Here is a 23,647-nt window from a genome sequence, read left to right as displayed (position 1 = left end):
CTCAGTAGGTTGAGTGTCCAACTCTTGATTTTGGCTCAGTCTTGATCTCACAGATTGAGCCCCGTGTCCAGCTCTGCACTGACAGCATAAAGCATGCTTGGGATTCTCCCCACCCCCCGCCTCTGCCCTTCCCTCCTTCTTTCTCCCCCATCTCTCTCAAAATAAATAAATAAACTTTGTTTAAAATAAAGAAATAGATTTGTGAGCAGGAAAATTCCTGAAATATTTCTTGTATGTTAGTTTTAGGATGCATATAGAAATTCTCCAAAAGGTAATATTTATTTATAAAGAAAAGTCATTTTGAATGTTTGCAACTAATTTCTTTTGCCAAAAAGTATTTGTAATATTAATATCTAGATGGTATAATGCCCTCTAAGAAAGAACATTAATTAGTTTAGTTTGCAGCTCTGTTAGAGAACATGGTGGATCAAAACTTTTTTATGATCTTATACTTGAATCCATTTACTTTGATTACATATGTATATTTCATGTAAAATATGTATTTCCCACATCAAAGCACTTGAGGTATGAAATTAGATGAATATAAAATAATTTGAATGCCAAAGTGCTCATTAAATTTAACACTTGAAAAATTATTGGATTCCTCTTAAGTTTTGATTTCTCCCACCAGCTATCCTGCAAGGTATTGGAAGTGAGAAAAGTTACCTCCATATTTCTCCAGTTTTGCCCTTAATTTTTTTTCTTGTGTTTTTCTTTTATTTTTTTAATTTACGTTCAAGTTAGTTAGCACATGGTGTAACAATGATTTCAGGAGTAGATTCCTTAACGCCCCTTACCCATTTAGCCTATCCCCCCTCCCACAACCCCTCCAGTACCCTCTGTTCTCTTTTTAAAAAAAAATTTTTTTTTTTAACGTTTATTTATTTTTGAGACAGAGAGAGACAAAGCATGAACGGGGGAGGGTCAGAGAGAGGGAGACACAGAATCTGAAACAGGCTCCAGGCTCTGAGCTGTCAGCACAGAGCCCGACGCGGGGCTCGAACTCACGGATCGCGAGATCATGATCTGGGCCGAAGTCGGCCGCTTAACCGACTGAGCCACCCAGGCGCCCCAATGTTCTCTATATTTAAGTAAGAGTCTCTTATATTTTTGTCCCCCTCCCTGTTTTTATAACTATTTTTGCTTCCTTTCCCTTGTGTTCATCTGTTCTGTCTTAAAGTCCTCATATGAGTGAAGTCATATGATATTAGTCTTTCTCTAATTTCGCTTAGCATAATACCCTCTAGCTCCACGTAGTTGCAAATGGCAAGATTTCATTCTTTTTGATTGCTGAGTAATACTCCATTGTGTGTGTGTGTGTGTGTGTGTGTGTGTGTGTGTGTGTATACACACCACATCTTCTTTATCCATTCATCTATCGATGGACATTTTTGCCCCTTAATTTTTACAAAGATGTGTACTACCTAAATTGTTAGTGGTTTATAGCTGCTGCTTTTGACACTTGTATACACATGTTTCTGAGCTTCCAAAGTGTACTAAATGATATCCTGGGGGTTCAGAAGAATTCCATGTGTCTTCCCAAGTGTCTGATTTAATTCTGGGAACCTGAGCAGTAAGTATTATTTGACTGAATAGAGTTTTAAAAATTGTTTTTATTTATTTTTATTCCTCAGACAAGACATCTGTATAGATTCTACATCATCCGTGAGAGAGAACAAACAACCTGAAGGTTTGGAATTAAAACAAGGTATAAACCAAGTATTTAATTTTTATATAACATTTACCTGAAGATTATAAACACTTTACCAGTAATAAATTTTCAGTGTTCCAGCTTGCCCTCATTTTACAGATAGGGGAACAGAATAATTTATTTGGTCCAAAATCAAAAGAATAAAGAATATGTCCTTTCTTTATTTCATGACTCCTTTAGCCATTGGAAAGTTCTGCCTTAGTGATACATGCTTATAGTGCCACCAGAAAGCTATCATCTTGAATAGTTTTAATTTTATCATTAGCTGCAAGATATTGGAGATACATTAACTGGGTAGCTTTGGGTTATATGTGGGGAAAAAAAGCTTTATGGATAACTTTTTTGTCTTTTTTTTTTTTGCCGAGGTACATTGTTATTACTTTATTTTCTATGTATCAGTAGTGTTTGACATTGCCAGCTAGCAGAAGTGAAGTGGTAATTTGTAATTTATTCAAGCCAACTAGATGAGTAGGGCTAGTCTTTCATGTGTCTTTTTTTGTTTCCCCTCATCCTGGTAGGAAAAACTGAAAGTAAAATAAATTTTTATTAGTTACTCAAAGACTACCTCACATTTTTCCCATTTCCTGGTATAATTACTTCAGAGCAGTGACAATCTACTCTAGCCAAAATGGTTGTATTATTTATTATGTAAGCAACTAATATTTGATTGGCTTAGAATAATGTCTGTAAAACTTGAGTCATAAGAACTTATTTGGTAGAGAGAAGTAAGTCATCAATTTATTTAGGCAGAATTTCTTTTTTTACTTGGGGTCTGTGTTGCTAATGCTTAGTTAACACAGTGAAAAAAAAGTTGGATAACTAATTTTGTGATTCATTCATTATATATGTAGAGAGAACAAAATCAAGATTTTCTGTAATTCTAATTATGTACTTTGGGGTTTTAATAAATATTTTTGACAGTTTCAAGAAGTCCATTGTTTTTCACAAGTCTTGTTATGTTAGCCTCTTAAATAGCCAGACAAAATTGTATCTTTTTATATTCTGACTTCTGAGCACCCACCAGAGACATAAACTGAGATTCAGTGTCATTTACATTTCTTTGTCATATATAAATAAATGTTAAGCATATTATCATTTTCACATAACTCTTAAACCCCGTGGGTAATTGGACATCTCTGCTATTGTTTCTTTCTTTGTTTCTGTTCTTTGCATCTAATGAGCAGGCAGTGTCGAGGGTATGCTTTTAGATCATCTATGGAGAGAAGAATGTCATGTAATTGACATGGTTGATTCCAGTTCCTAGGGAAAAAGGAATGGGGACCTCATTGTACAAATTAGCCATTGTTGCCTTCTAAGGGAAGGTGTTTTTCTGCTTTCATGTTCAGGTACCTGGAGCTCTTTAAACTTGCTTCCCAGTGCTAACAGCCTATTTTGCTGTAATTTTATATGGTAACTTCACTCTTTTAAAAACCAGACATGGAAGCAAAGAGGAAGAGAAAAAGAACTCAGAGTAGTCAGGTATCACAGAGCACAAGTCTTTTATGCTTAGGAGCCTATATAGACCACTCTCAGGTTCTCATCTAGTCATCAGAAACATCAAGAACACACTGTCATCAGTAAGTGACATCAAGCAGAGGTGAGAAAACATAAGATCAAAGCACAGCAGTACAGTTCATGTTATGACTAAATCTGTAGGAAAAGGTCAAATTAAGTTGCAACTCTTATTTTAAAGAATACAGGGAAATAGTAGGTAAAGTCTTCTAGAAAAATGTCTATAAAATAGTTAAAATATAAAATGTTGCATAATGGAATAAACATAAGTTATCTAGAAGATCGACTTATGTAGAACATTTTCCAGGTAAATATTAGTATACCTAAAATCTGAACCAGATAGTGAGTAACTTGCTTGGAGTAACCCAAGAAGCTGAGGTACGCCAGGAAATAGAAATTTTAGTAGTCTGAATAAATATTGTTACCTTTTTTCCTAAATGAACCAATGTTATCTACTTTTAATATGCACAACTTGCAAAGTTGATTTAGTATTATCTCCAACTTTTCTTGCATAGCTAGTTGTTCTCTTTCACAGTGAGCTTAATAAAAACAATATAATGCGCCTTGTGGATGTATTGTCATTTTATTTAATGGCTTGACCATTTAAGAAAATTCATTGAAGCTTAGTTAGAACTAAATTCATTGAAGCTTAGTTAGAACCCTTTGTTCAGAAGAACAAAATCTAAAGCAGTGTTGAATTTTCTCTTCGCTTTTTTTCAAATACATCTTATTATATAACCTATTCATAGTATGTGATACTGACACATTACTTAAATTATATCTTCAGTTTTTTTTAGCTTCTCAGCTTCTAAAATACTCAAATATTGAGAAATATTAATGGTGAATTAGTTACTTGAAATTGGCATTTTTTGGGTCTAGTTCTGGTTTCACCCATTTCATTGATAAGAAATATCACTTATGAAACAAGCTGTGCTGAAGATGAGTATCTGATTGTGCTCTGACTTCGACCACGCTTTCATAATGGACTAATAACCAAGATCTGCCTTCACTGTGCAGACATTATTTAAATGTAAATATAATCTACTGGTTGATTGATTCGTAGTCGAATAAAATTGGAACTCTTCCATTGGGATTAGTTTCTTCACTCATTCATTTTTAGCAGGAGGGCAGCTGTATAAGAAACATTAGTTATAGTTTTGGTCTTTATCTGTAGCACAGCTGTGTTTGTGTACATGAGCACATATACATGTGCAAGCCTGAGATCCTTTATTAATTTCCTGGAGGATCTCAGGGCTTGTATTATTGAAATGGGTTTGCTCACTTTTTAAAATAATAATTATATAAATTTTCTATATTGGCCATTTTGTGCTAAAAATATTTAAAATTTTAACATTCAGTTTAAAAAAGTGAAAACTGCTATTCGTTGGAGGTATTTAATTTGTAGAAAATATTTTTAAAATATCAAATCTACTAATATTAGTGAATTCTGTTTATATATAGCTATAAATTTGCTTAAGACGTTCAGGAATATTAAAATAATGGTCTGTATTTAAATAGTTGCTTTAAAGTCGACAAGCAGGAGTATATGTAACTTTGCAAATTTTTCTCCTTGGTAACTTAAGTATTAAGCTCCTTTGTGTTTCTTCTTGGAAGTGGCCATGAGAAATTTTTTTTAACTATACATGAGAAATAGCTAAGTCAAATTTGGATACTTAGGTTGAAGAGGTGGTGAGGTTTTCAGCCCTCACTTTAAAGTATTTGAAGAGCTGTCAAGTGGAAGAATGATTAGGCTTGTTCTGTATTGCCTCTGAGAATGAAAACAGGGCTGCTAGGTAGAATTATCACTTGACAGATTTTGGTTCAATTTATTGATCTCTAATCGGAAGTCTCAGAAAATGAAGTGGGCTGCCTTCTGTATTGCTAAAGGGTGTTTGAACACAGGCTACAAAAACTGCCACTTGGTGGCTCTGTTGTAGAGCTAATTGAAGCAGTGTTTGGATGTTTGGCCTTGATTTGAAGTTCCTTTCTAGCTGTCAGATTTTGTAAAGACCAGTGCCGGGTGCAGTGTCTGGACTTGAGAAGAGTGCTTAATGACTGGGTTTTGTTTTGTTTTTTAATTGCTTAATGGAAGCAGAATAAAATATACGGTGTTTTTTTTCTCTATATTTTTTATTCCATTAGAAAATCATTCTTCCTTTCTATTAGAGAAAGACAGGCAAACACACACAAAATATGCAAACTGAATTTTGCTGTGGTGAGGCTCAAATTCTGCTACTGTTGTGTGTGTGTGTGTGTGTGTGTGTGTGTGTGTGTGTGTGTTTTAAAATAATGTCGTTGCCTCATGCAATTATATTTTGACCTTCCAGTTCATGAATTAGTGAATGATAGACAGTTTTAAGAATTGTCTTGTTAACAAGAGCTTCAAAAAGTTGAAAGGTAGACTTTAATAGGGGGAAAATGTTTATCAGTGGTTAAACTGTCTGATGGAAGTTTAGATATTTTCTCTGGGCTTCTCTGACCAATTTTAGACGGGTGGTCACCACAGTGTTATCATACACACTTCCAGAGAATGCAGGAAAAAGAATACCTGTACTTCTAAAGTAAGTAAAATGTATAAATTTATATATTTGTCTCTCCACTGTAAAACTTCTGGTTGCATGTGTTGTTGTATTAGTACATACTAATTTATAGGAATAATACATACTATTTTTTAAGTAAATAATATATACTGGAGCAGGTACTTAAAAACATTTTCACTGATAGGTTTATGTAAATAATGCAGTTGAGAGACCACTTTTAGACTATCATGAAGAATTGATGATGGTCGCAGCTTATTCACCTATTACTTACAAAAATTAAATGTGGTAGAAGAGATTTTTGCCATCATTTAGCAAAGGTATTAAATATAAAAGTATATGAGACCATTTGAATCCTTAAGGTGAGGGATTAATGGAAAACCCCAACTGATTTTTGCTCTTCTTGTTGTTATTGTTATTGCCGTTATTCTAAGATAGTACTGCACCAGGAGAAGCAAAGGTGAGTAAGTAGAGGGCCTAGAATAAAAAAAGAACGAAGAAGTGAATTTGCAGTAGAAAAGGAGTTGAGTTTTGCCAAAAAGAACTCTATAACCATAGCTGAAGGACTACATGCAAGTTAGGAGAAGTTACAAAGTTAATGAGAAAAATGCCTTCAGTGATTTGTGTTGCTTTGGGAAGAAAGAGAGAATGAAGACCATCGGTTAATTAAGCCTGTTTGGAGCAGTTTGACACGTATGTATTGCTGTAGAAACCTCTGCATTGTCAAGTGAGGTCTTGTGGTGCCTCGTCCTTTGAGGAGCTGAACTGGAGGCATGAGTGTGGGGAGACCAAAATAAAAGCGTCCCAGGCTGTTCGGAGTTGGAAACAGAAGCAGATGTACAACTGATTTGTTCTCAAAGTTTGAGTCTGATTTCTTTTTTCCTCGCCCTTGATTGTCTCCCTGACTGGCTGTAACAAGTAAGTATTCACACAATGCAGCTTCTTAACATGAGTTAACTTTTCAGCAATTGGTGAAGTAAAAAGAGATGGTGGTGTAACCTTCAGTGTGACTTAAGAACTTAATTTCTCTTCTCGTTCCTTTGAGCTTTTTCACAAGTTATTACCAGCAATGACAGCAGACAGGACCCTCCCACTTTTTCATTTGTCTCTTTCTGTGTGTAGTAATTGAACAAAAGGGTGAAAATTACATTTTGTGTGGCACATTAGCCCATACTGTTTCTGTACCTTTTGAAGACCCCTCTGTTGCATTTAATTGTGCAACTTTTCTGTATTAAAAAACAAAGTACACTGGCAGGGTTTTTGTTTTTTTTTTTTTTTTTTTTAATTTTTTTATTTATTTTTGGGACAGAGAGAGACAGAGCATGAACGGGGGAGGGGCAGAGAGAGAGGGAGACACAGAATCGGAAACAGGCTCCAGGCTCCGAGCCATCAGCCCAGAGCCTGACGCGGGGCTCGAACTCACAGACCGCGAGATCGTGACCTGGCTGAAGTCGGACGCTTAACCGACTGCGCCACCCAGGCGCCCCAGACTGGCAGGGTTTTTGGATGCATAATGCCTTGTGTGTGTTTTTCAAGAATGACATTATGAAGGGTTTGATTTAGTACCTGAGAAAAATGTTGATTGCCATGTTTCTTTAAATTTTACCCATTCTCGGGGCGCCTGGGTGGCTCAGTCGGTTAAGCGTCCAACTTCGGCTCAGGCCACGATCTCACGGTCCGTGAGTTCGAGCCCCGTGTCGGGCTCTGGGCTGATGGCTCAGAGCCTGAAGCCTGCTTCCGATTCTGTGTCTCCCTCTCTCTCTGCCCCTCCCCTGTTCATGCTCTGTCTCTCTCTGTCTCAAAAATAAATAAATGTTAAAAAAAAAATTTTTTAAACATAAATTTCACCCATTCTCTCTTGTGGTTTCATAGGATCGTAAACATACTGTTAGGGCAGCCACTTCAGAGGTTATATAGTCTAAACCTTTAACATGTTTGGATCTCCTTTGGATCCATGGTGCTATTCAGTAATTATGTTCTTGTCCAATCGTTGGCAAAAGTACCTCCTTATATAGCAGTAACTCCTACCACAGGAAAGATGGTAAACATTAGATTTGAAATCAGATTTTGTTACCAGTTAACGAACTTTTTACTCATCTTACACCATAGTCTATGATTTAATTAGAAGTTTTGGTTGTAACATTATATGTAGTATGTAGTCTTTTGAGATTGACTTCTTTCACTTAGCAGGTATGTATTTGAGGCTCTTCATGTCTTTTTGTAGCTTGATATTGCCGGACAGTCTTCCATTGTATAGATTTACAACAGTTTGCTTATCCATTTACCTATTTACCTATTAGAGGACATCTTAGTTGCCTCTAGATTTTGGTAATCATGAGTAAAGCTACTATAATCATTTGTATGCAGGAGTTTGTGGACATAAGTTTTCAAACTCTGGGTAAACACCAAGTTTAGTTTTGTAAGAAACTGCCAAGCTGTCCTTCAGAGTGCTGTACCATTTTATGTCCTGCCAGCAGTGAATGAGATTTTCTGTTGTTCCATCTTCTTGCTAACATTTGGTGCTATCAGTGATTTAGATTTCGACTGTTCTAATAGACGTGTAAGTGGTATCTTACTGTTTTACTTTGCAGTGCCCTAATGATATATGACGTTAAGCATCTTTCCATGTGCTTCTTTGCCATTTGTATATCTTCTTTGGTGACTTGGCTCTTCAGATCTTTTGCCCATTTTTTATTTGGGTGGTTTTCTAATTGTTGAGTTTTAAGAGTTCTTTATGTATTTTGGACACCAGTCTTTTATCCAGGTGTGTTTTGCGAATATTTACTCCTAGTCTGTGGCTTGTCATTTCCTTAATAATTTTTCATATTTAATACATACTTTTTAGCTCCGTGCCTCATATATTTTATTCATTCATGTGGACTTAAGGGACCTTGTACAAGAAGAAGATAAATTCAGTCTGAACCAACATTCTCATCAGTGATGCTTCAGTGGTCATTCTGATTCTGTTAAGATCTGGGAGGCACTATAGAATATTTAAATGCATAGATCTGTGAAATATACTTGGGCTTGAATTTTGGTTTTGCCACTTCAGTTGTGTGAACTATAGGGCAAGTTACTTAAACTCTGTTCCTCAGATTCATCATTTATAAAATGGGGATAATAAATATGAATGTCTATTCCATTATGGTTAGCATAAGGATTAAATGAGTTAATACATGTTCAGTGCTTTAGAGAAGTGATTAGTACCTGGTAAATGCTCAGTAAATATCCACTCTTGTTATAATTATTTCTGCCATCATTATTGTTGTCATTAGAATTTTCTGCTTCATCCCCCCAATATCACCCTGGCTGTCTCTAATTGGCAAAAGTGTCTCCGTATTGAATCATAGTCTGCCAGTATGTATTTTCTGCTCATTTATCCTTGTGTGTCCTTTGGATTATAGAAAATGAATTTAATGCTTTTTCTAAATGATGTCCCTTCAGATTTTGAAGCTGATCCCTTCTTCCAACAAACAAATTGTGGTTTTGTGCTAGGCACCAGAAAGGTAAATAAAATATGGCCTGGCTTGGAAAGAACTTCTCTAATAAAGGAAAGTAGATGTATAAATTAATTTTTCATATTTACCTGTTTCTGAATTTATATAGTCCCTGTCTCTCCTCTTAAAAATGGGTGAACTCTTTGTGTTGCTGCGACCAGCCCCTGTATTTGTATAGTGAACACATTCTCTTTTGGTATCTGCAGGTGTTTTTTTCTCTGTCCCTAATTATTGCCCCCCTCTGTAGTAAACAGTTGTCAGCAACTATTTCACTGATGTGGCTGAGTCCTTATCTTGGCCTGTCAGCCATGTGTAACACCGTTGATTATCCATCCTTCCCTGACACTTTCTTCTCTGTTTCTTTTGTGTCTTGCTCTCCTCTACTTGACTTCTAAAGGGTGAGTGCCCCAGCACTTACTCTTTGGACGTTTTCTCTTTTCTACATCCTAACGTAATTCTAGGACTGGCAACTACGAATTTATTTCTCCAATTCAGACTTCTTTCCAACCCTTAATATCTAGCTTCCTTATTAGATGTTCAGTAAGCATCTTAATATGTTCCCGAGTAAATTCTAGATTCTTCTCTGACCCCTCCCCAAAAGCAACAAAGAAGAAAACAGTACCACTCCCCCTCCAAACCTTGCTTCTCCTACAGTCTTCTCCATCTCAATCAATAGCATTTGCATTCTTCTGAGTGTCTAGGCCAAGAACCTGGGAATCATTCTTGAGTGCTTTCTTTCATCTTTGTCAACAAATCCTGTCAGCTCTACTTTCACAAAGATCAGAATCCCACCACTTCACGCCTCTTCTTGGCCAAATTATTCTGGTGTTGATTCTTATAGCATGTTGATCCCCTCTGTTTCTATCTATGCCCCCCTGTAGTCTCTTCCCTATAGCAGTCTGAATGACTGTAAAAATTAAAACCAAAAGTCGTCACGTCACTGTCTTATCAGAGCCTTCTGGTAGCTTCCCATCTCGAAAGTCCTTGAAGTCCTTCCTTCCTGTGGTGGTACAAGCCATAATGTGATACAGCCTGTCACTCTCCCCCTTGTTCTTTCTAGTCCTTTCTCCTCACTTTCCTCCAGCGTTATAAGCGCTGTTGTGTCAGAGACCTGACTTTTGCTGTTCCCTCTGCCTGCATGTTCCTCCTGAGGTAACCAGCAGTCTACAGCGTGTCATTTAGATCCACTGTCAGATGTTACCTTTTCTGTCTAAACTAACTAGCAGTACTTTTTTTCAGAGCTAATTAACCTCTTAGTAAACCTAGAATTTTACTGAGCCTTGGTATCAGGTTTACTGTACTGTAGTTTTGTAGAAGTTATTTTTCGAACCCAAAACCCTGATGCTTTGTCATGCGTCTGGTTCACAGTGTATCTCAGAACAGAAATGTTAAGCTGTCCTTTGTGACTACAAGTTTTACTGCTTGTCATGCACTTTGTCCAAATCTGAGAATTAAACTCATTCACACCAGTGGTGTACTCTTATTTAGGTCAACTACTTGTTCTGTAAGATCACACCTTTCCAAATCTGTGGTTTTCCCTAACTTGTGTTTACCTCACCTCTTCTCTCGTACTGAGTAATTATCACCTAGTTCATACTACTGTTGCCTGTTTAATTGCTTATCTGATCCATTGTAAAGGCTGGCAAGAGGTCCCTGTTGTGCTTTTTCTCCTCCAATGGTGATGTCTTGTTTGCAGAGGCAAAATTTTTGGATACTGTCCTTTTCTATGTTCTCATGTGTACATTTTATCTGAAAGGCTCACATACTTCTGTATTGTTTAGCTCTAGCACCTATTTTTCCATTCTGTCCCTTACACTTGGAGTTTTCTCCTCTGTCAACATCACTTATTAGATTTTGAGACCTACTTCATATCACATCTGTAGATCTCCTTGACGTTTCCCTATTGCCTTATATACTCGAAAATTCTGTTATGCTTTATACCACAGAATTTAGCATTTTAAAGTATCATGTCCATATTTTAAGCATACCTAATTACCATAAAGGCAAAATCTGTGCCTTAGTTATGCTACAAATATTTAGTTTACCCTACCTGTAGGATTTTGTAAGGCCCACCTCTTCTGTGGTCTTTATAGCACCATTGTAGCATAGGTAATAAACACTGAGTGAAGATTTGTTGATTCTTGGAGTAATCTCTGAATTTGTCATTCACAAAAGTTAGGTTTATAGGCCTATGGACACTCAGTTATCCAGAAATTGAGTGTGGGCTTGGTAGTATACTAGACAGCTTTTCTGTATTAAATTGTTTGCATATTCTTCTTTATCTCAGTAACCATCAGATAATGTCATGATTAAATTTTGAATATCGTGGTTAACATGATACACTTAAATTTAAATCAGTAGTTTAAAATACTACATGAGAAAAAATAGCCAAGTTCTGTCAGTTTTGCTGAGAGGAAGATTAAAGTCCTCTACAAAAGATTATTTTTACATATTAAAAAAAAGTTGTTTCTTTTTCAGAAAATAAAGTTTTGATTTCTTTCTTGAAAAGGCTAGAACTTACTAGAACTGTTATAAATTGACTTTCTACAGTTACACTATAGTAGAATTGTCTTCCTTATAACTTAAAATTTAGTAAAACTGAAGTTTTCTGTTGTCTCAGAAAGGAAATCCACAGAGGCATAGCATTGCTTTCCAGTGAACTCTGGACTTTGTTACTAATGAGATTGTAGCAGGTTGATAACACTTAGAAGCCTTAGAGAGTTGAGATTCTAGAGGGAAGGACCTAGAGGGAAGGATGGTGAAATGTGCTGTTCTAAATGGCATAACCACTGAATGCGATTAACTGAAAATCTGATGAGAAAAACTAAAAGAGAAAACAAAGTAAGATAGTTTAACCCTTTTGATAACCAGGTCTATGGTTGCCTAATAGGAATATTGGGATTCTGATTTTCTTGTGTTCTCCTCCAGGATATATATATGTTTTAAGGTATTTTCAAAATTGTTACTGTAGGTTTCTGAATAGAAATCACCATAAACAGACTTTTTATCTTGGAAATTGTCAGACAAAAATAAGTAAAAAAAATAGCATTAACTCCCATGTACCTCTCTCCATATTCAGTTATCCACCTATGGCTAATTCTTTCATGCATACCCCTACCTGCTCATACTGCTAGATTATTTTAAAGCAGATTCTAAACCTCTTTTCAGTTCATCTATAAATATTTCAATATGTTTGTATCTCAAAGACTAGAGATCTCTTTTTAAGCATAATCACAATGCCTTAAAAAGTTAACGTTGCTTAATATCATATATTCAGAAAGTGTTCAGGTTTAACCTACCGCTTGTATTCATTGGTAGTGTGATGTTAAGATTGATTGGTACAGGTGTTATCAGACTACCACCTAATGGTTTTAGTAGCTATTAATGTTTAGATCCAGTATTTCATTAGGGGTTACAGAATAGTGATGTTTTTAATCCTCAAATAATCCAGTAGTTAGTTTTCTCAGGTTGTCTTATAATAGTTTTAAACTATATTTGTATGAATGGACATCCAGATAAGTACTCTATGTTACAATTGTTTGGATTCTAAGTCTCTTTTTAATCTGTATGCTCCTCCTTCCCATCCTTCCCTCTCACCCTCCTTTGCTCCCCCCTTCTCTTCGAAGTTTCTTAAACCAGATTGTCAGAGTTTCTCAGTTCGAATTTTGCTGATTGCATACCATTGTTCTATTTAATGTTATTTTTCTGTAAATTGGTAGTTGGATACAGAACCTTGATCAGATTCATGTTCAATATTTGACAGTATTTTAGAAGCAATGCTGTATCCTTGAGGCACATAATATACCGTTACTTCTCTTTTTTGTGATCATGTTCATAGCCATAGGGATATCTTGTCCACAGGGCTGATAGAAGTGGTCTTGATTTCTTGAGGCTAGCTTTTGTTGGTAATCTAGTTTTTTTTCTTCTGGGAATTTTTAGTAATTTTTTTTTCCCCCCTGGGTTCTGATTTTTTTACAGGATGTGTCTTAGGTATGATACACTGCAGTTGGCAAGCCTTTTCACTATGAAGACCTTCTTCACCTCAGATCACCTTTTTTGTCATAATTTTCCCTCTCTACCCCTATTTCTGTTTTCTGACTTATTCTATCACTTTATTCACTTCTCTGCTCAGTTTCCTTATCAAATCACATCGATCACTCTCTGAAAGCATCCTGCTAGTGTCTTCTTATCATGCTTTATTTTTCTTCATAACCCCTGACATTTATTTATAGTGTCTCCTATGATTTAAATATAGCACAAGGACTTTTTTTTTATTCACTGTTTCCTTAATGTTTAAAACAGTGTCTTGTACATAGTAGGTGCTCAGTAATATTTGCTGAGTTAATTATATTAAGTTGTTGGACTCATGGATCATTCATCTCTTAACTTTTATTGCATATTTTAAATATATTTTTATTTCTTTTCTACATGGGAGGTTTTTTTCTTTCACTGTCTTCCAGCAACCACTGAATGTTTGCTTTTGATAACTGTATTTTAAAATTCTAACATTTCTTGTTCTCTGTTCTTCTTTCACTGCATCATGTACTTACTTTATGGCTCCAGAGTCTACTTGAGTCTCTCTAAGGATACTAATTAGACTCCTCTGCCCTTCCTTCTCCCCCATTAGGTTATCTTTTGATCCCTAGATTTTCTTTATTTCGTCCTTTGTTCATCTTGGTTCTTTACTTACTGTGGCTGGGTTTTTCTGAAAGCTGGTTTGGGTTTCATCAGTAGCTGTTTAGATATATCTCAGACTCTAGGAGAGCTCTTTAAGTGGATGAGGTAGGCCTCCCACTAGAGTGCTTGGGCATGTGGTAGGGAAGGGAAGAGAAAGAAGGAAGTGTTCAATTGGCCCAACTATTCTGAATGGATTTAATTTAATTATCTTGCTGTGTTTCACAGCCAACTCTTCGTTGCTTCCAAGATTCTCTAAGAAAGAGTTACGCTTATCTGTGGTGTCTTTGGCTGTGGTTTTGCTCTGCTTTTATTTTCTGTCAATTTCATCCTGCCTGCTTACATTTTGTAAAAATCCTGCAAAATGTCTTTTTAGATGATACCCTTCTGTGTTATCTAATATTATGGTTTCATTTTTTCTTTTTAAACTTTTTATAAGGATTATATTCTTAGAACTGGTTGAAGAAATACATATGTTCATAGGGCAAAATTGGAAAGCTCATTTTCTTCTCTTTTCTACATTAACTTTCCTCCCCAGAAGTAACCACTATTAATAATTTACTGTTATTTTGCATATAAATATAGTTATTACTCTTTAGTTTTCTTTGTTCACTTAATCATGTCTTAATCATTTTTCCATCTTATAAATTTATTAATTTTTTTACAGATGGGTAAAATTCCTTTTTGTAACTAATGAGTTAAAAGTAATATTTTAATTTGCATTGCATGGTTAGAAATTAAGTTGAGCATTTTTATGTATTGATGCTTTTTGTATTTCATAGTTTTTGAAATGCTTGACTTGTTTCTACCCTTTGCCCTTGTTTTTAGTTATCTCTTAATGATACCTGGACATTGCATGTATTATATTTCATTAATATTTTCTTATAGAGTGTTTCTATCTTATTTATGATGTCCCCCGCCCAGAGGTCCTACTATTTATTTAGCTAAATTTGTTGATTTAACCCCTTTATGGATTCTCCATTTTGTATTTTACTTATAAAGGACTGATGTTAGTTTTATTCTCAGTTAATTTATAGTATTTATGCTATTATTGTATTTTTAAGTATCGGCCTTCTGTCACTTCAGTGGCTTCTTGGTAGAGAAGGGAATTAGATATGTGTGCTCAATTTGCCATCTTCGGCAGGAATTCAGACAGATAATTAATTATTCTATGTTCTAAGGTTTGTCTTCTGGCTTAATTTAATAATTCACTATCAGGAAGTTTCACGAGCATACAGTCACTCATAACATTAGATATGCCTCCGTTTTGTGCATTAAAACTACTCTTAAGTTGAATTATTAGCAAGTAGAATATAGGCTCTATTGAGGTTTAAATATGCTAGCATAACTTTAAAATCCTTTAAAATTTTTATCCCTCAAAATCTTTGTGATTAATAATTCTTGTACATTTGTGTACTTCCAATTGGGTATTTAAAACTTTTAACAAAAAGCAAACCTAAGGTAACACACACATACATTTAAAATTTTTATTTTAACAAAAAGCAAACCTGAGATATACGTGCTCACGCACACACACACACACACAGACACACGCATGCGGACTGGTGGAAGGACAGAACAGACAACAATGATATTGTAAGGACTTATGAATGAAGCATTTTGATGTAAGGTTACTTTTTTAGAAAAAATGTACAAGTTTCACCGCTTCTACCTTGAGGATCATAATTGACAAGAAAAAACTATAAATTCCTAATACCAAGGATGAGAATAAATTATCTTTGGAAGTGTATTCATGTGTTTGCAAATGATACTTTAAAAAGCAAGTCAGTAGAATGATGAAAATTAAGCAATAGTGAAGTACGATCCTAAATCTTTAAATAATTTGCCATGTTACGTTGTCCAAGTCACCTTGTTTTCACATTTGTGAGATGAAGTGTTACGCTAAGTTGTTTCAGACACAGATTCTACAAAGCTTTGGCATCCGTGGTGCAGGTGTAGTGGGCAGATGGAATCTATGAATGTATTCACCAGTACTGTGTTATGGAGAACTCAGGCACTTAGACTTTGGATAATTTTTTTTTTCAAGTTTATTTATTTATCTTGAGAGAGAGAGTGAGAGTGAGCAGGGAAGGAACAGAGAGAATCCGAAGCAGGCCCTGCGCTTCACAAACCGTGAGATCGTGACCTAAGCTGAAATCAAGACTTGGGTGATTAACTGACTGAGCCACCCAGGCGCTCATGGATCTTTTTTTTTTTTTTTTTTTTTTTTTAAGATTTTATTTTTAAGTAATCTCTACATCCAATATGGGGCTTGAACTTACAACCCCAAGATCAAGAGTCACGTGCTCTACCAACAGCCAGCCAGGTGCCCCAACTTTGGATAATTTTAAATGTAAACAGAGAACACCAAATTCATGGAGCACCATTTCTTCAGTGATAGGATATGTATAGCTGTTTAAAGAAATAAAGCAAAGCCCACCTTCTGCCTGCTGAAAACTTTGAAACAAACCCATAGAATATATAAAGAACTTTCTTGTCAAGATTTACCTCCTTTGAAACATGGGAAGTGTGCGTATAAACACTTTGACTCTGAATCTCTTGTGCTGATAACTTTATAAAAAAAAGGATTTTATTATTTTAAGCTTGGGGCAAAGAGGCTCTTTAGCTGTGGTTGCTTCTTAAGCTTATATAAATAGGCTTGAAAAATTGTCTGAATTAGGTGAGAATATATATAGCTCTGGTTCTTAGCCATTTGAAGTGTTTGATAAAACACAGTAATAAGATGAACATAATGTACATTCCATTAAAAAATATTTATATACACTCATATATATTCTTGTAGTCTTTTGGTCAGAAATATAAGCTGATGGTATATGACAGTGATACTCAGCTGGAAAGTTTGCCATGTATGTCTTCAGGATCTACGAGTGTAGATTCTCCACTTATTTAATGAAAATATCTCTAAGATTTGCTATTATCATTTACTCACATATAAACTCAAAGCAAATTAATTTCATAAAAATACAGCTACTTCAGAATTTGTGATTTAGCACATAAGGGATTCGATAGTTATAATATTACACATTGAACCCTGTACCCAAGATAATAAGTGAGCTTCATTTATATTGCCTGGATATTGTAAATGTACTTCTTTTCTCTAGAAAATCTTTTGTCCTTTTAAAAGGTTATTTGGGGGCACCTGGCTGGCTCAGTCAGTGTAGCATGTGACTTTTGATCTCAGGGTTGTGAGTTTGAGCCCCATGTTGGCTCTAGAGACTGCTTAAAAAAAGCAACAAAAGAACCCCTAAAAACCCCACAGGTTGTTGCGTGAAAAAAAGTAGATTTACTGATGTTACTTACCTTTCATTGGCTACTGCTGTCAATGGGAAATTCTTTTGGATGATTATCCCAAGTGATCAATATATTAAATGAAAGATAAGTGGTAATCATATCTTGGGAAAACAAAATAGCCGAAATATTGCCATTTTATAAACATTTATATAGACTTAACTTAGGGTAGTATTAGACCTTGCACTTTAGAGATGTCCTAGGACAATTTGCCTTAATTTCAGGAAATTCTGGGAAGTTAAGGGATTTGCTCAAATCACATACTTTATAGCAGAGTAAAGTTTTAGAACTCAGGTATCCCAAATTTCAGACCTTTCCTCTCTCCCCACCCACCATTATATTCTTCTGCTCTTAATTCATTATCAGGCAACAACTTATAGTTTGAAAAACAGATTACATTTTTTCAAAAACTTATGTTTTAAAATCTTTTAAACAGACCGCAGATTTTCACTCAGAATCAGTGAGAACAGATTTAGAATTTTAGATTAAAGATGGCTAAGCATGAAAGTGAACTTTTTGAGGCTATGGACAACTTAGCGCTTCATTTCTTAAATTTGTTTTTGTCTCAAGTTGCAATACTTATATAAAGCATTATTTCTTCACATAAACGGCTGTATTTTTATTTATTTATTTTTTTTAGCTATTTGGGAATATTTGTTTCTTTGGGGAAGATATGTAAAATATTCTTTGGCATCAAATAATTAAAATTTGCAACCTTTTTTTTAAAACAATTTTGTGGACATGTATAATTTATCAATTTATTTTTCTACTTTGATTTTAGAATAGGGAGTAGTTTTTTAATTATTAGGATGTAGGAGGATCAGTCAAGGTCAGTAAATTGTTATTACAAAACCAGTGGAGTAGAATTGTTTATGGCCTAACCCTATAACATTGTATTATCAGAATTTTCCATCTGTTGGTAAATAAGTTTTTCCTACTATAAGAAGACTTAACAAAGGTAACCTTTGGGGGGGGATCATGACTTAAAAAATTTTTTTTTTAAAGATAAATAAATTGGAGGTGTAAGTGAGCACTCAAAGTTTAAACAACACCTGGACTTCAGTAATGTCCAAGGCCAAGGTAGTTGAGAGCCATAATCTGTATGTGTATTGAAAGTTTTAGTATCAGTTATAAAAGTTTTATATTTTTTAAAATTATAGTGTACTAACTTTATTAATTAAAATCCTCATGATGAAAATTTATTTTATATTAGAAAATGGCCTTAGGCATTCTCCTTTAATGTATTGATTGATAACAACATGTTTGAAAAAGCAAATGAAAAGATGTAGGTAATTGCATTGCACATGGTGTCCAGCTTGCCAGTGATATTTTTTCTTTTTTGTAGTAAAGTTTTTTAAACTGTTTCTAGAATGGAATTTTACTTTTTTGTTAATAAGCCATGCTCTACTCAGACAATATCTAGCATCACCTTTAATTTTGTAATGTAGAAGCTTCACTGTGGTATAAAGTGGTGTGACATTTTAATTAGGAAAAGAGATCATGTGATGGTATACATTTCCTACTGCTTCCATGTTCTGCTAAATTGGAATGAAAAATTCATTAAAATTTACATTAAATTATATCTGTTTTCATAGTTGAGGAATCAGGGGAAAAAGGGATGGGACAGAGATTATGGAATGCATTTGGGACTTCATGGTGGGAGGTGGGGTCAAGGTAGTCCATTAATCATAAATAGAAAGGACATTTTGACCAGGGCATTTAGGTTACGTGGTTCTTTCCCCTTTTTTGTTTGTTACAGGCAAAGGGGAAGATAGTGATGTACTCAGTATAAATGCAGATGCTTATGACAGCGACATAGAAGGCCCATGCACCGAGGAAGCTGCTGCTCCTGAGGTCCCAGACAATACAGTCCAGAGCGAAGCTGGTCAGATAGAGGACCTGGAGAAAGACATTGAGAAAAGTGTGAATGAGATTCTGGGGCTGGCAGAGGGTAGCCCCAAGGAGCCCAAAGCAGCCACCCTGACTGCTCCTCCACCCGAAGACGTTCAGCCTTCCGCACAGCAGCTGGAGCTGCTAGAACTGGAGATGAGGGCGAGAGCTATTAAAGCCCTCATGAAAGCTGGTGACATAAAAAAGCCAGCCTAGTTACTTGAATCTGAATTCTAGTTGTGTTTGAACAAAGCCACATCGTATAGTTTTGTATATGAAGTTTATTTTGGGTCTTATGTGATAGTTTTCATGTAACCCTTATTAGATAAACTCATCTTAGGCCTAAAATACCTGTGGTTTTTTTTGGTTGTTGTTATTTTTATATTATATATGTGTCATTGCTGTATGAATTCATGCCAAATATCATTGGATAACCTGGATACTTTGTTGGATGAGTCTTTATGTCTGCAAATTGATATCTGAAAAGCCATTAGCAAAGAGTCACTGTATTGTTCCCCTTCATTTTTAAATGTTTTGGCTTCAGACCTAAAAGCTTAAGAAAGATTGACCAAGCATGTTGCTCTTAAGGTTACCTATATTTTTGTGGTAGAAAATTAAATTATTGCTCTTAGATTTATCAACAATTTAAGTTTAGTCATGCTTATATGCACTTTTAAAATAAGTCCATCTTGAACACACCTTCTCTGGGTGTGGATTTAACTAGTAAAAACTGAAGAGCATTTTTTGTTATAAAGTTTAGAGGGTCTGAAATGGCTGAGAAAAATGTTTTCTATAAAAGAAAAAACGGACTTAATTTAAGGCCATTTTTTAAAATGTGGAAGTAATTGCCCAACTTTAATTCTAGCAGACAAGCCATTCTAACAGGTATTTGATATTATTGGACACTTGGTTCAAGTTTTTTCCTTCGGTAAAAAGGGAACATATTTTCATTTACATTCCAAGCTATCAAGAAAAGAATATTTTATTGTACAGGCTTTTATCTTGTGTTTTCGCTTGAAGATATGATGTGCTATAATTCCATGAATTAAAAATAATAAAGACTATCATTCTGGATCTGAAGACTTTTGATACATTTCCAAAAGCAGAATTAATTTCAGGAAGCTTTGATAAGTTGGTGTTATAATTAATCTAATTTTGTATAGTTTTTGTAAATAAATTAACATCCTGCCACAATAACAGATGCTTTTTGCCCTATAACTAGTTGTAGTTGTTTGATACAAAAAAAATTTAGGTAGAGACTCTTAAATTAATTTTTTTCTTAAAATATAAATGTGAAACCATTGCTTTTATATTTGCTTACAAATATATATTATTTGTAAGTCCTGCTCTCCTAGTGTTGTGTGAGGATTTTCCTCATAGATAAGACTTGCAGGGATTGCATTTTATTAATTACATGTAAATCTTAGTTTCTTCCGGAAATAGAGTGTGTTACGAAACATTAGAGTTGCAAAGTTACAAATTTATTTTTTTGTTGTTTTTGAACATGACTTTAAATAATCCTGTCATTTTTTTCCCCCCCTTGAATCTTTCTAATGTAACACAGGCCTATATCATTTGAGGTACTTCTCTTAGGTAAATGTGGGTGTGATTTCATTTCTTTTTTTTCTTTTTTTTTTTTTAATGTTTATTTTTGTGAGAGTGACACACAGATTATGAGCGGGGAGGGACAGAGAGAGAGGGAGAGACACAGAATCTGAAGCAGGCTCCAGGCTCTGACAGCTCAGACCCCGATGTGGGGCTTGAACCCACGAATGGTGAGATGGTGACCTGAGCCGAAATCATACGCTTAACCAACTTAGCCACCCAGGTGCCCCAATGCGGGTGTGATTCCACTAGTGAGTTCTCACAGTTACTGCTTCAAGGTGAGAAAGCAATGATTACAGTAAAATTTTTAAATTCCAACTTGAACTAAAAATTGCAATAAGAACACAGCAATACAGAACAAGCTGTCTTGCTGCTTACTAATTATAAAATGCAGTAGATGACCTGTAGCTGTAGACCAGGGTGTGAGCGCTCTGTAGCTGATGGGTCACCCCCTTTGTGCAGCATGGTGTGTCTGCTCTGTTCAGTGTGCAGAACGGTATACAGGGCATTGGACCAGAGTGGTATGTGGGAGATAGAATAAGCTTCACAAATTAGAAGCTGTTTAGTTTCCTGCCTTGGAAAATCGGCTTTTCCTCTCACTCCTTTTTATTTTTTTAACGTTGAAAGACATGAGGACTTTTTGAAAAATAAATGGCTTTAGAGAATAGGAATACGTTTGTTTTAGAAAATACCATATATTGATCTAATGCTGCCATTTAAGTCACCAGCTCACAGGTAGTTATTAAATGCCTCTGAGGTGTTTAGTCTTGTTCAGAATCTCAGACTCAGGGATGTTACAGGATAGATTTGAGCACAGAATAGACCGAGTAATAATAGAGATGTGGGTGCTGCTGCTTTTCATGCCTCATTTCCCGTTTGGCCAAGGTAAGGAGAATTTTGAGGTGGTGTATAATTAGTAAAAGAGCAAAGAAATTTTTAAGTTTGTTTATTTATTTAGAGAGAGCCGGGGACAGACAGACAGACAGAATCCCAAGCAGGCTCTGTGCTGTCAGTGCAGAGCCCAATGTGGGGCTTGAACTCATGACCTGTGAGATCGTGACCTGAGTAGAAGAGTCAGACGCTTAACCAACTGAGCCACCGAGGCGCCCCAGCAAAAAAAATTTTTGGCAGCCTTACTTTTTTTATCCAAATTGAAGTATCCTGATATTTGAGGAGGAACTTGACCGAAATCTTGAAACATAGGTGTTAATTGATAATAAGGGGTCCTATGCATTAGGCCTTGAGCCAGTTTTCGATATTCCTACTAATTCACATGCACTCAGGTATAGATCTTAAAAACCTATTAGGGGGCACCTGGGTGGCTCAGTTGGTTAAGCTCAGTTCATGATCTCATGGTTTCTGAGTTCGAGCCCCGCATTGGGCTCTGTGCTGTGAGCTCGGATTCTGTTTCCCTCTCTCTCTGCCCCTCCCCTGCTAATGCTCTGTCCCCCTCTCTGTCAAAAATAAACATTAAAAAAAATTCAAAACAAAAAGTGGTTAATGAGCATATCAGTAGGCATGCAAATATATTGACTTGATATTTGTTATTTTGAAATGCACTGTGATGCAAAGAGTTGAGAAGAGCAGAGCAGTCTTATTTTGCACAAGTAACTGTAAAAATGAGGGACATAAATTGTTAGCCAATGTATAAGATTTCCTTCTGCTGTTATACTCTGTGATTTCAGTACAGAATACTATACAATTTGGTAAACTTATTTCTTAACTCTTCCCTTCCCCTTTCTACTGATTCAAAAATGAAGCAATCTGTTTAATCTTTTTTGTACTACAGTGTTGCTGCATATGAACAACAGTCCAGTTTTTGTGTTTTTTTTCCCCTTTTTTCCTTTTGCCTATTAGAGTCTTTATTGTCAGGATCTTTGGTAAGTATACTGTCTAGAATTATTCAAATTGGTGCATAAACTTAAGTTATCCTTAATTTACTGTTTTATTTAATTTCAAGATAATAAGATGATTTTTAAGTTGATAAAGGTTTTTCTCCCTCAAGGCTTAATAATGGAAAAACAGAGCCCTCCTTTCCTATTCTTTTTACCAGCTTTTGCTACTAAGAGATAACCACTTTCAAATCTTTTAGCTATTTTTCTATTAATCTCTGTGTTTCTAAGTAACATAATTATTATGCTATTTCTTGATATTTCAGTTTTAAGTTTTACTGACCTGTTTTGGAATATGAAGACGAAGATCCATACCTTCTACCTCTTCCCTAAACACATACCTTCCTCCTTCTTCCTCCTAATACAGTGCAGTTACATCACACTTCTTGGCTAACATTCACTATTTATACTATTTTGATATGTAAATACTATTCACAAATGGGTTGTGTGGTATCTATAATTATATTTTCTTTTTTGGTCTAATTTCTGTTCTAAGTTTTTTGGTATTATAATTACCCTATTACTTCATTTGCTCAGTGTTCTTAGTAGCACACATAAACTTACACCCTAACTGTCCTCAAGGGGTGTAAATCTCTTCTCAGGAGATTCAAATATATAATCTCCCATCCCCCCCCCCCCCCCCCCCCAAGACATTTCTCCTGGAACTCTCTGTTCTATGTTAATCTGGATTGGTTGGGCTTCACCTCTAAGTTCCTGAATCTTCTGTTTTTATCTTTTAGTTTATTCCCTTATTTTGGTGGTGTGCCTCTTCCAACAGTTTCCTTTGAAAGAATTCATGAACAATACATTGTTTTGATTCATTAGTGTGACTCAGCATGGCTCAGTTCTGTCCATACACTGAATTGAAACATTTTGTGAGTGTTGATGTCTAGGCTAGAAATCACTGTCCTGAATTTTATAACATTACACCTGTGCCTTCCGGCTTCCACTGAAGCTGTTGAGAAGTCATTTGTCATTTTGATTCTTGATACTTACGTGTGTCCTGTTTGTTTCTCTTCA

The 23,647-nt window shown here is 35.4% G+C and overlaps 1 protein-coding gene across 2 annotated transcripts in view; it reads left to right on the top strand.

The window, feature by feature from the left end:
- Window positions 1–20,204, top strand: part of CAAP1 (caspase activity and apoptosis inhibitor 1) — a 52,965-nt gene extending 32,761 nt beyond the window's left edge. For both annotated transcript variants that reach the window (XM_042912507.1, XM_042912509.1), the window contains exons 5-6: window positions 1,635–1,708; window positions 19,000–20,204. In XM_042912507.1, the coding sequence (XP_042768441.1) occupies window positions 1,635–1,708; window positions 19,000–19,346 (421 nt within the window). In that variant the 3' untranslated portion in view covers window positions 19,347–20,204. The remainder of the gene's footprint in view (window positions 1–1,634; window positions 1,709–18,999) is intronic.
- Window positions 20,205–23,647: the final 3,443 nt, after the last annotated feature.

This window comes from Panthera leo, chromosome D4, assembly GCF_018350215.1.
Source record: "Panthera leo isolate Ple1 chromosome D4, P.leo_Ple1_pat1.1, whole genome shotgun sequence".
NCBI lineage: Eukaryota > Metazoa > Chordata > Mammalia > Carnivora > Felidae > Panthera > Panthera leo.
This window is presented reverse-complemented; position numbering and strand designations above follow the sequence as displayed.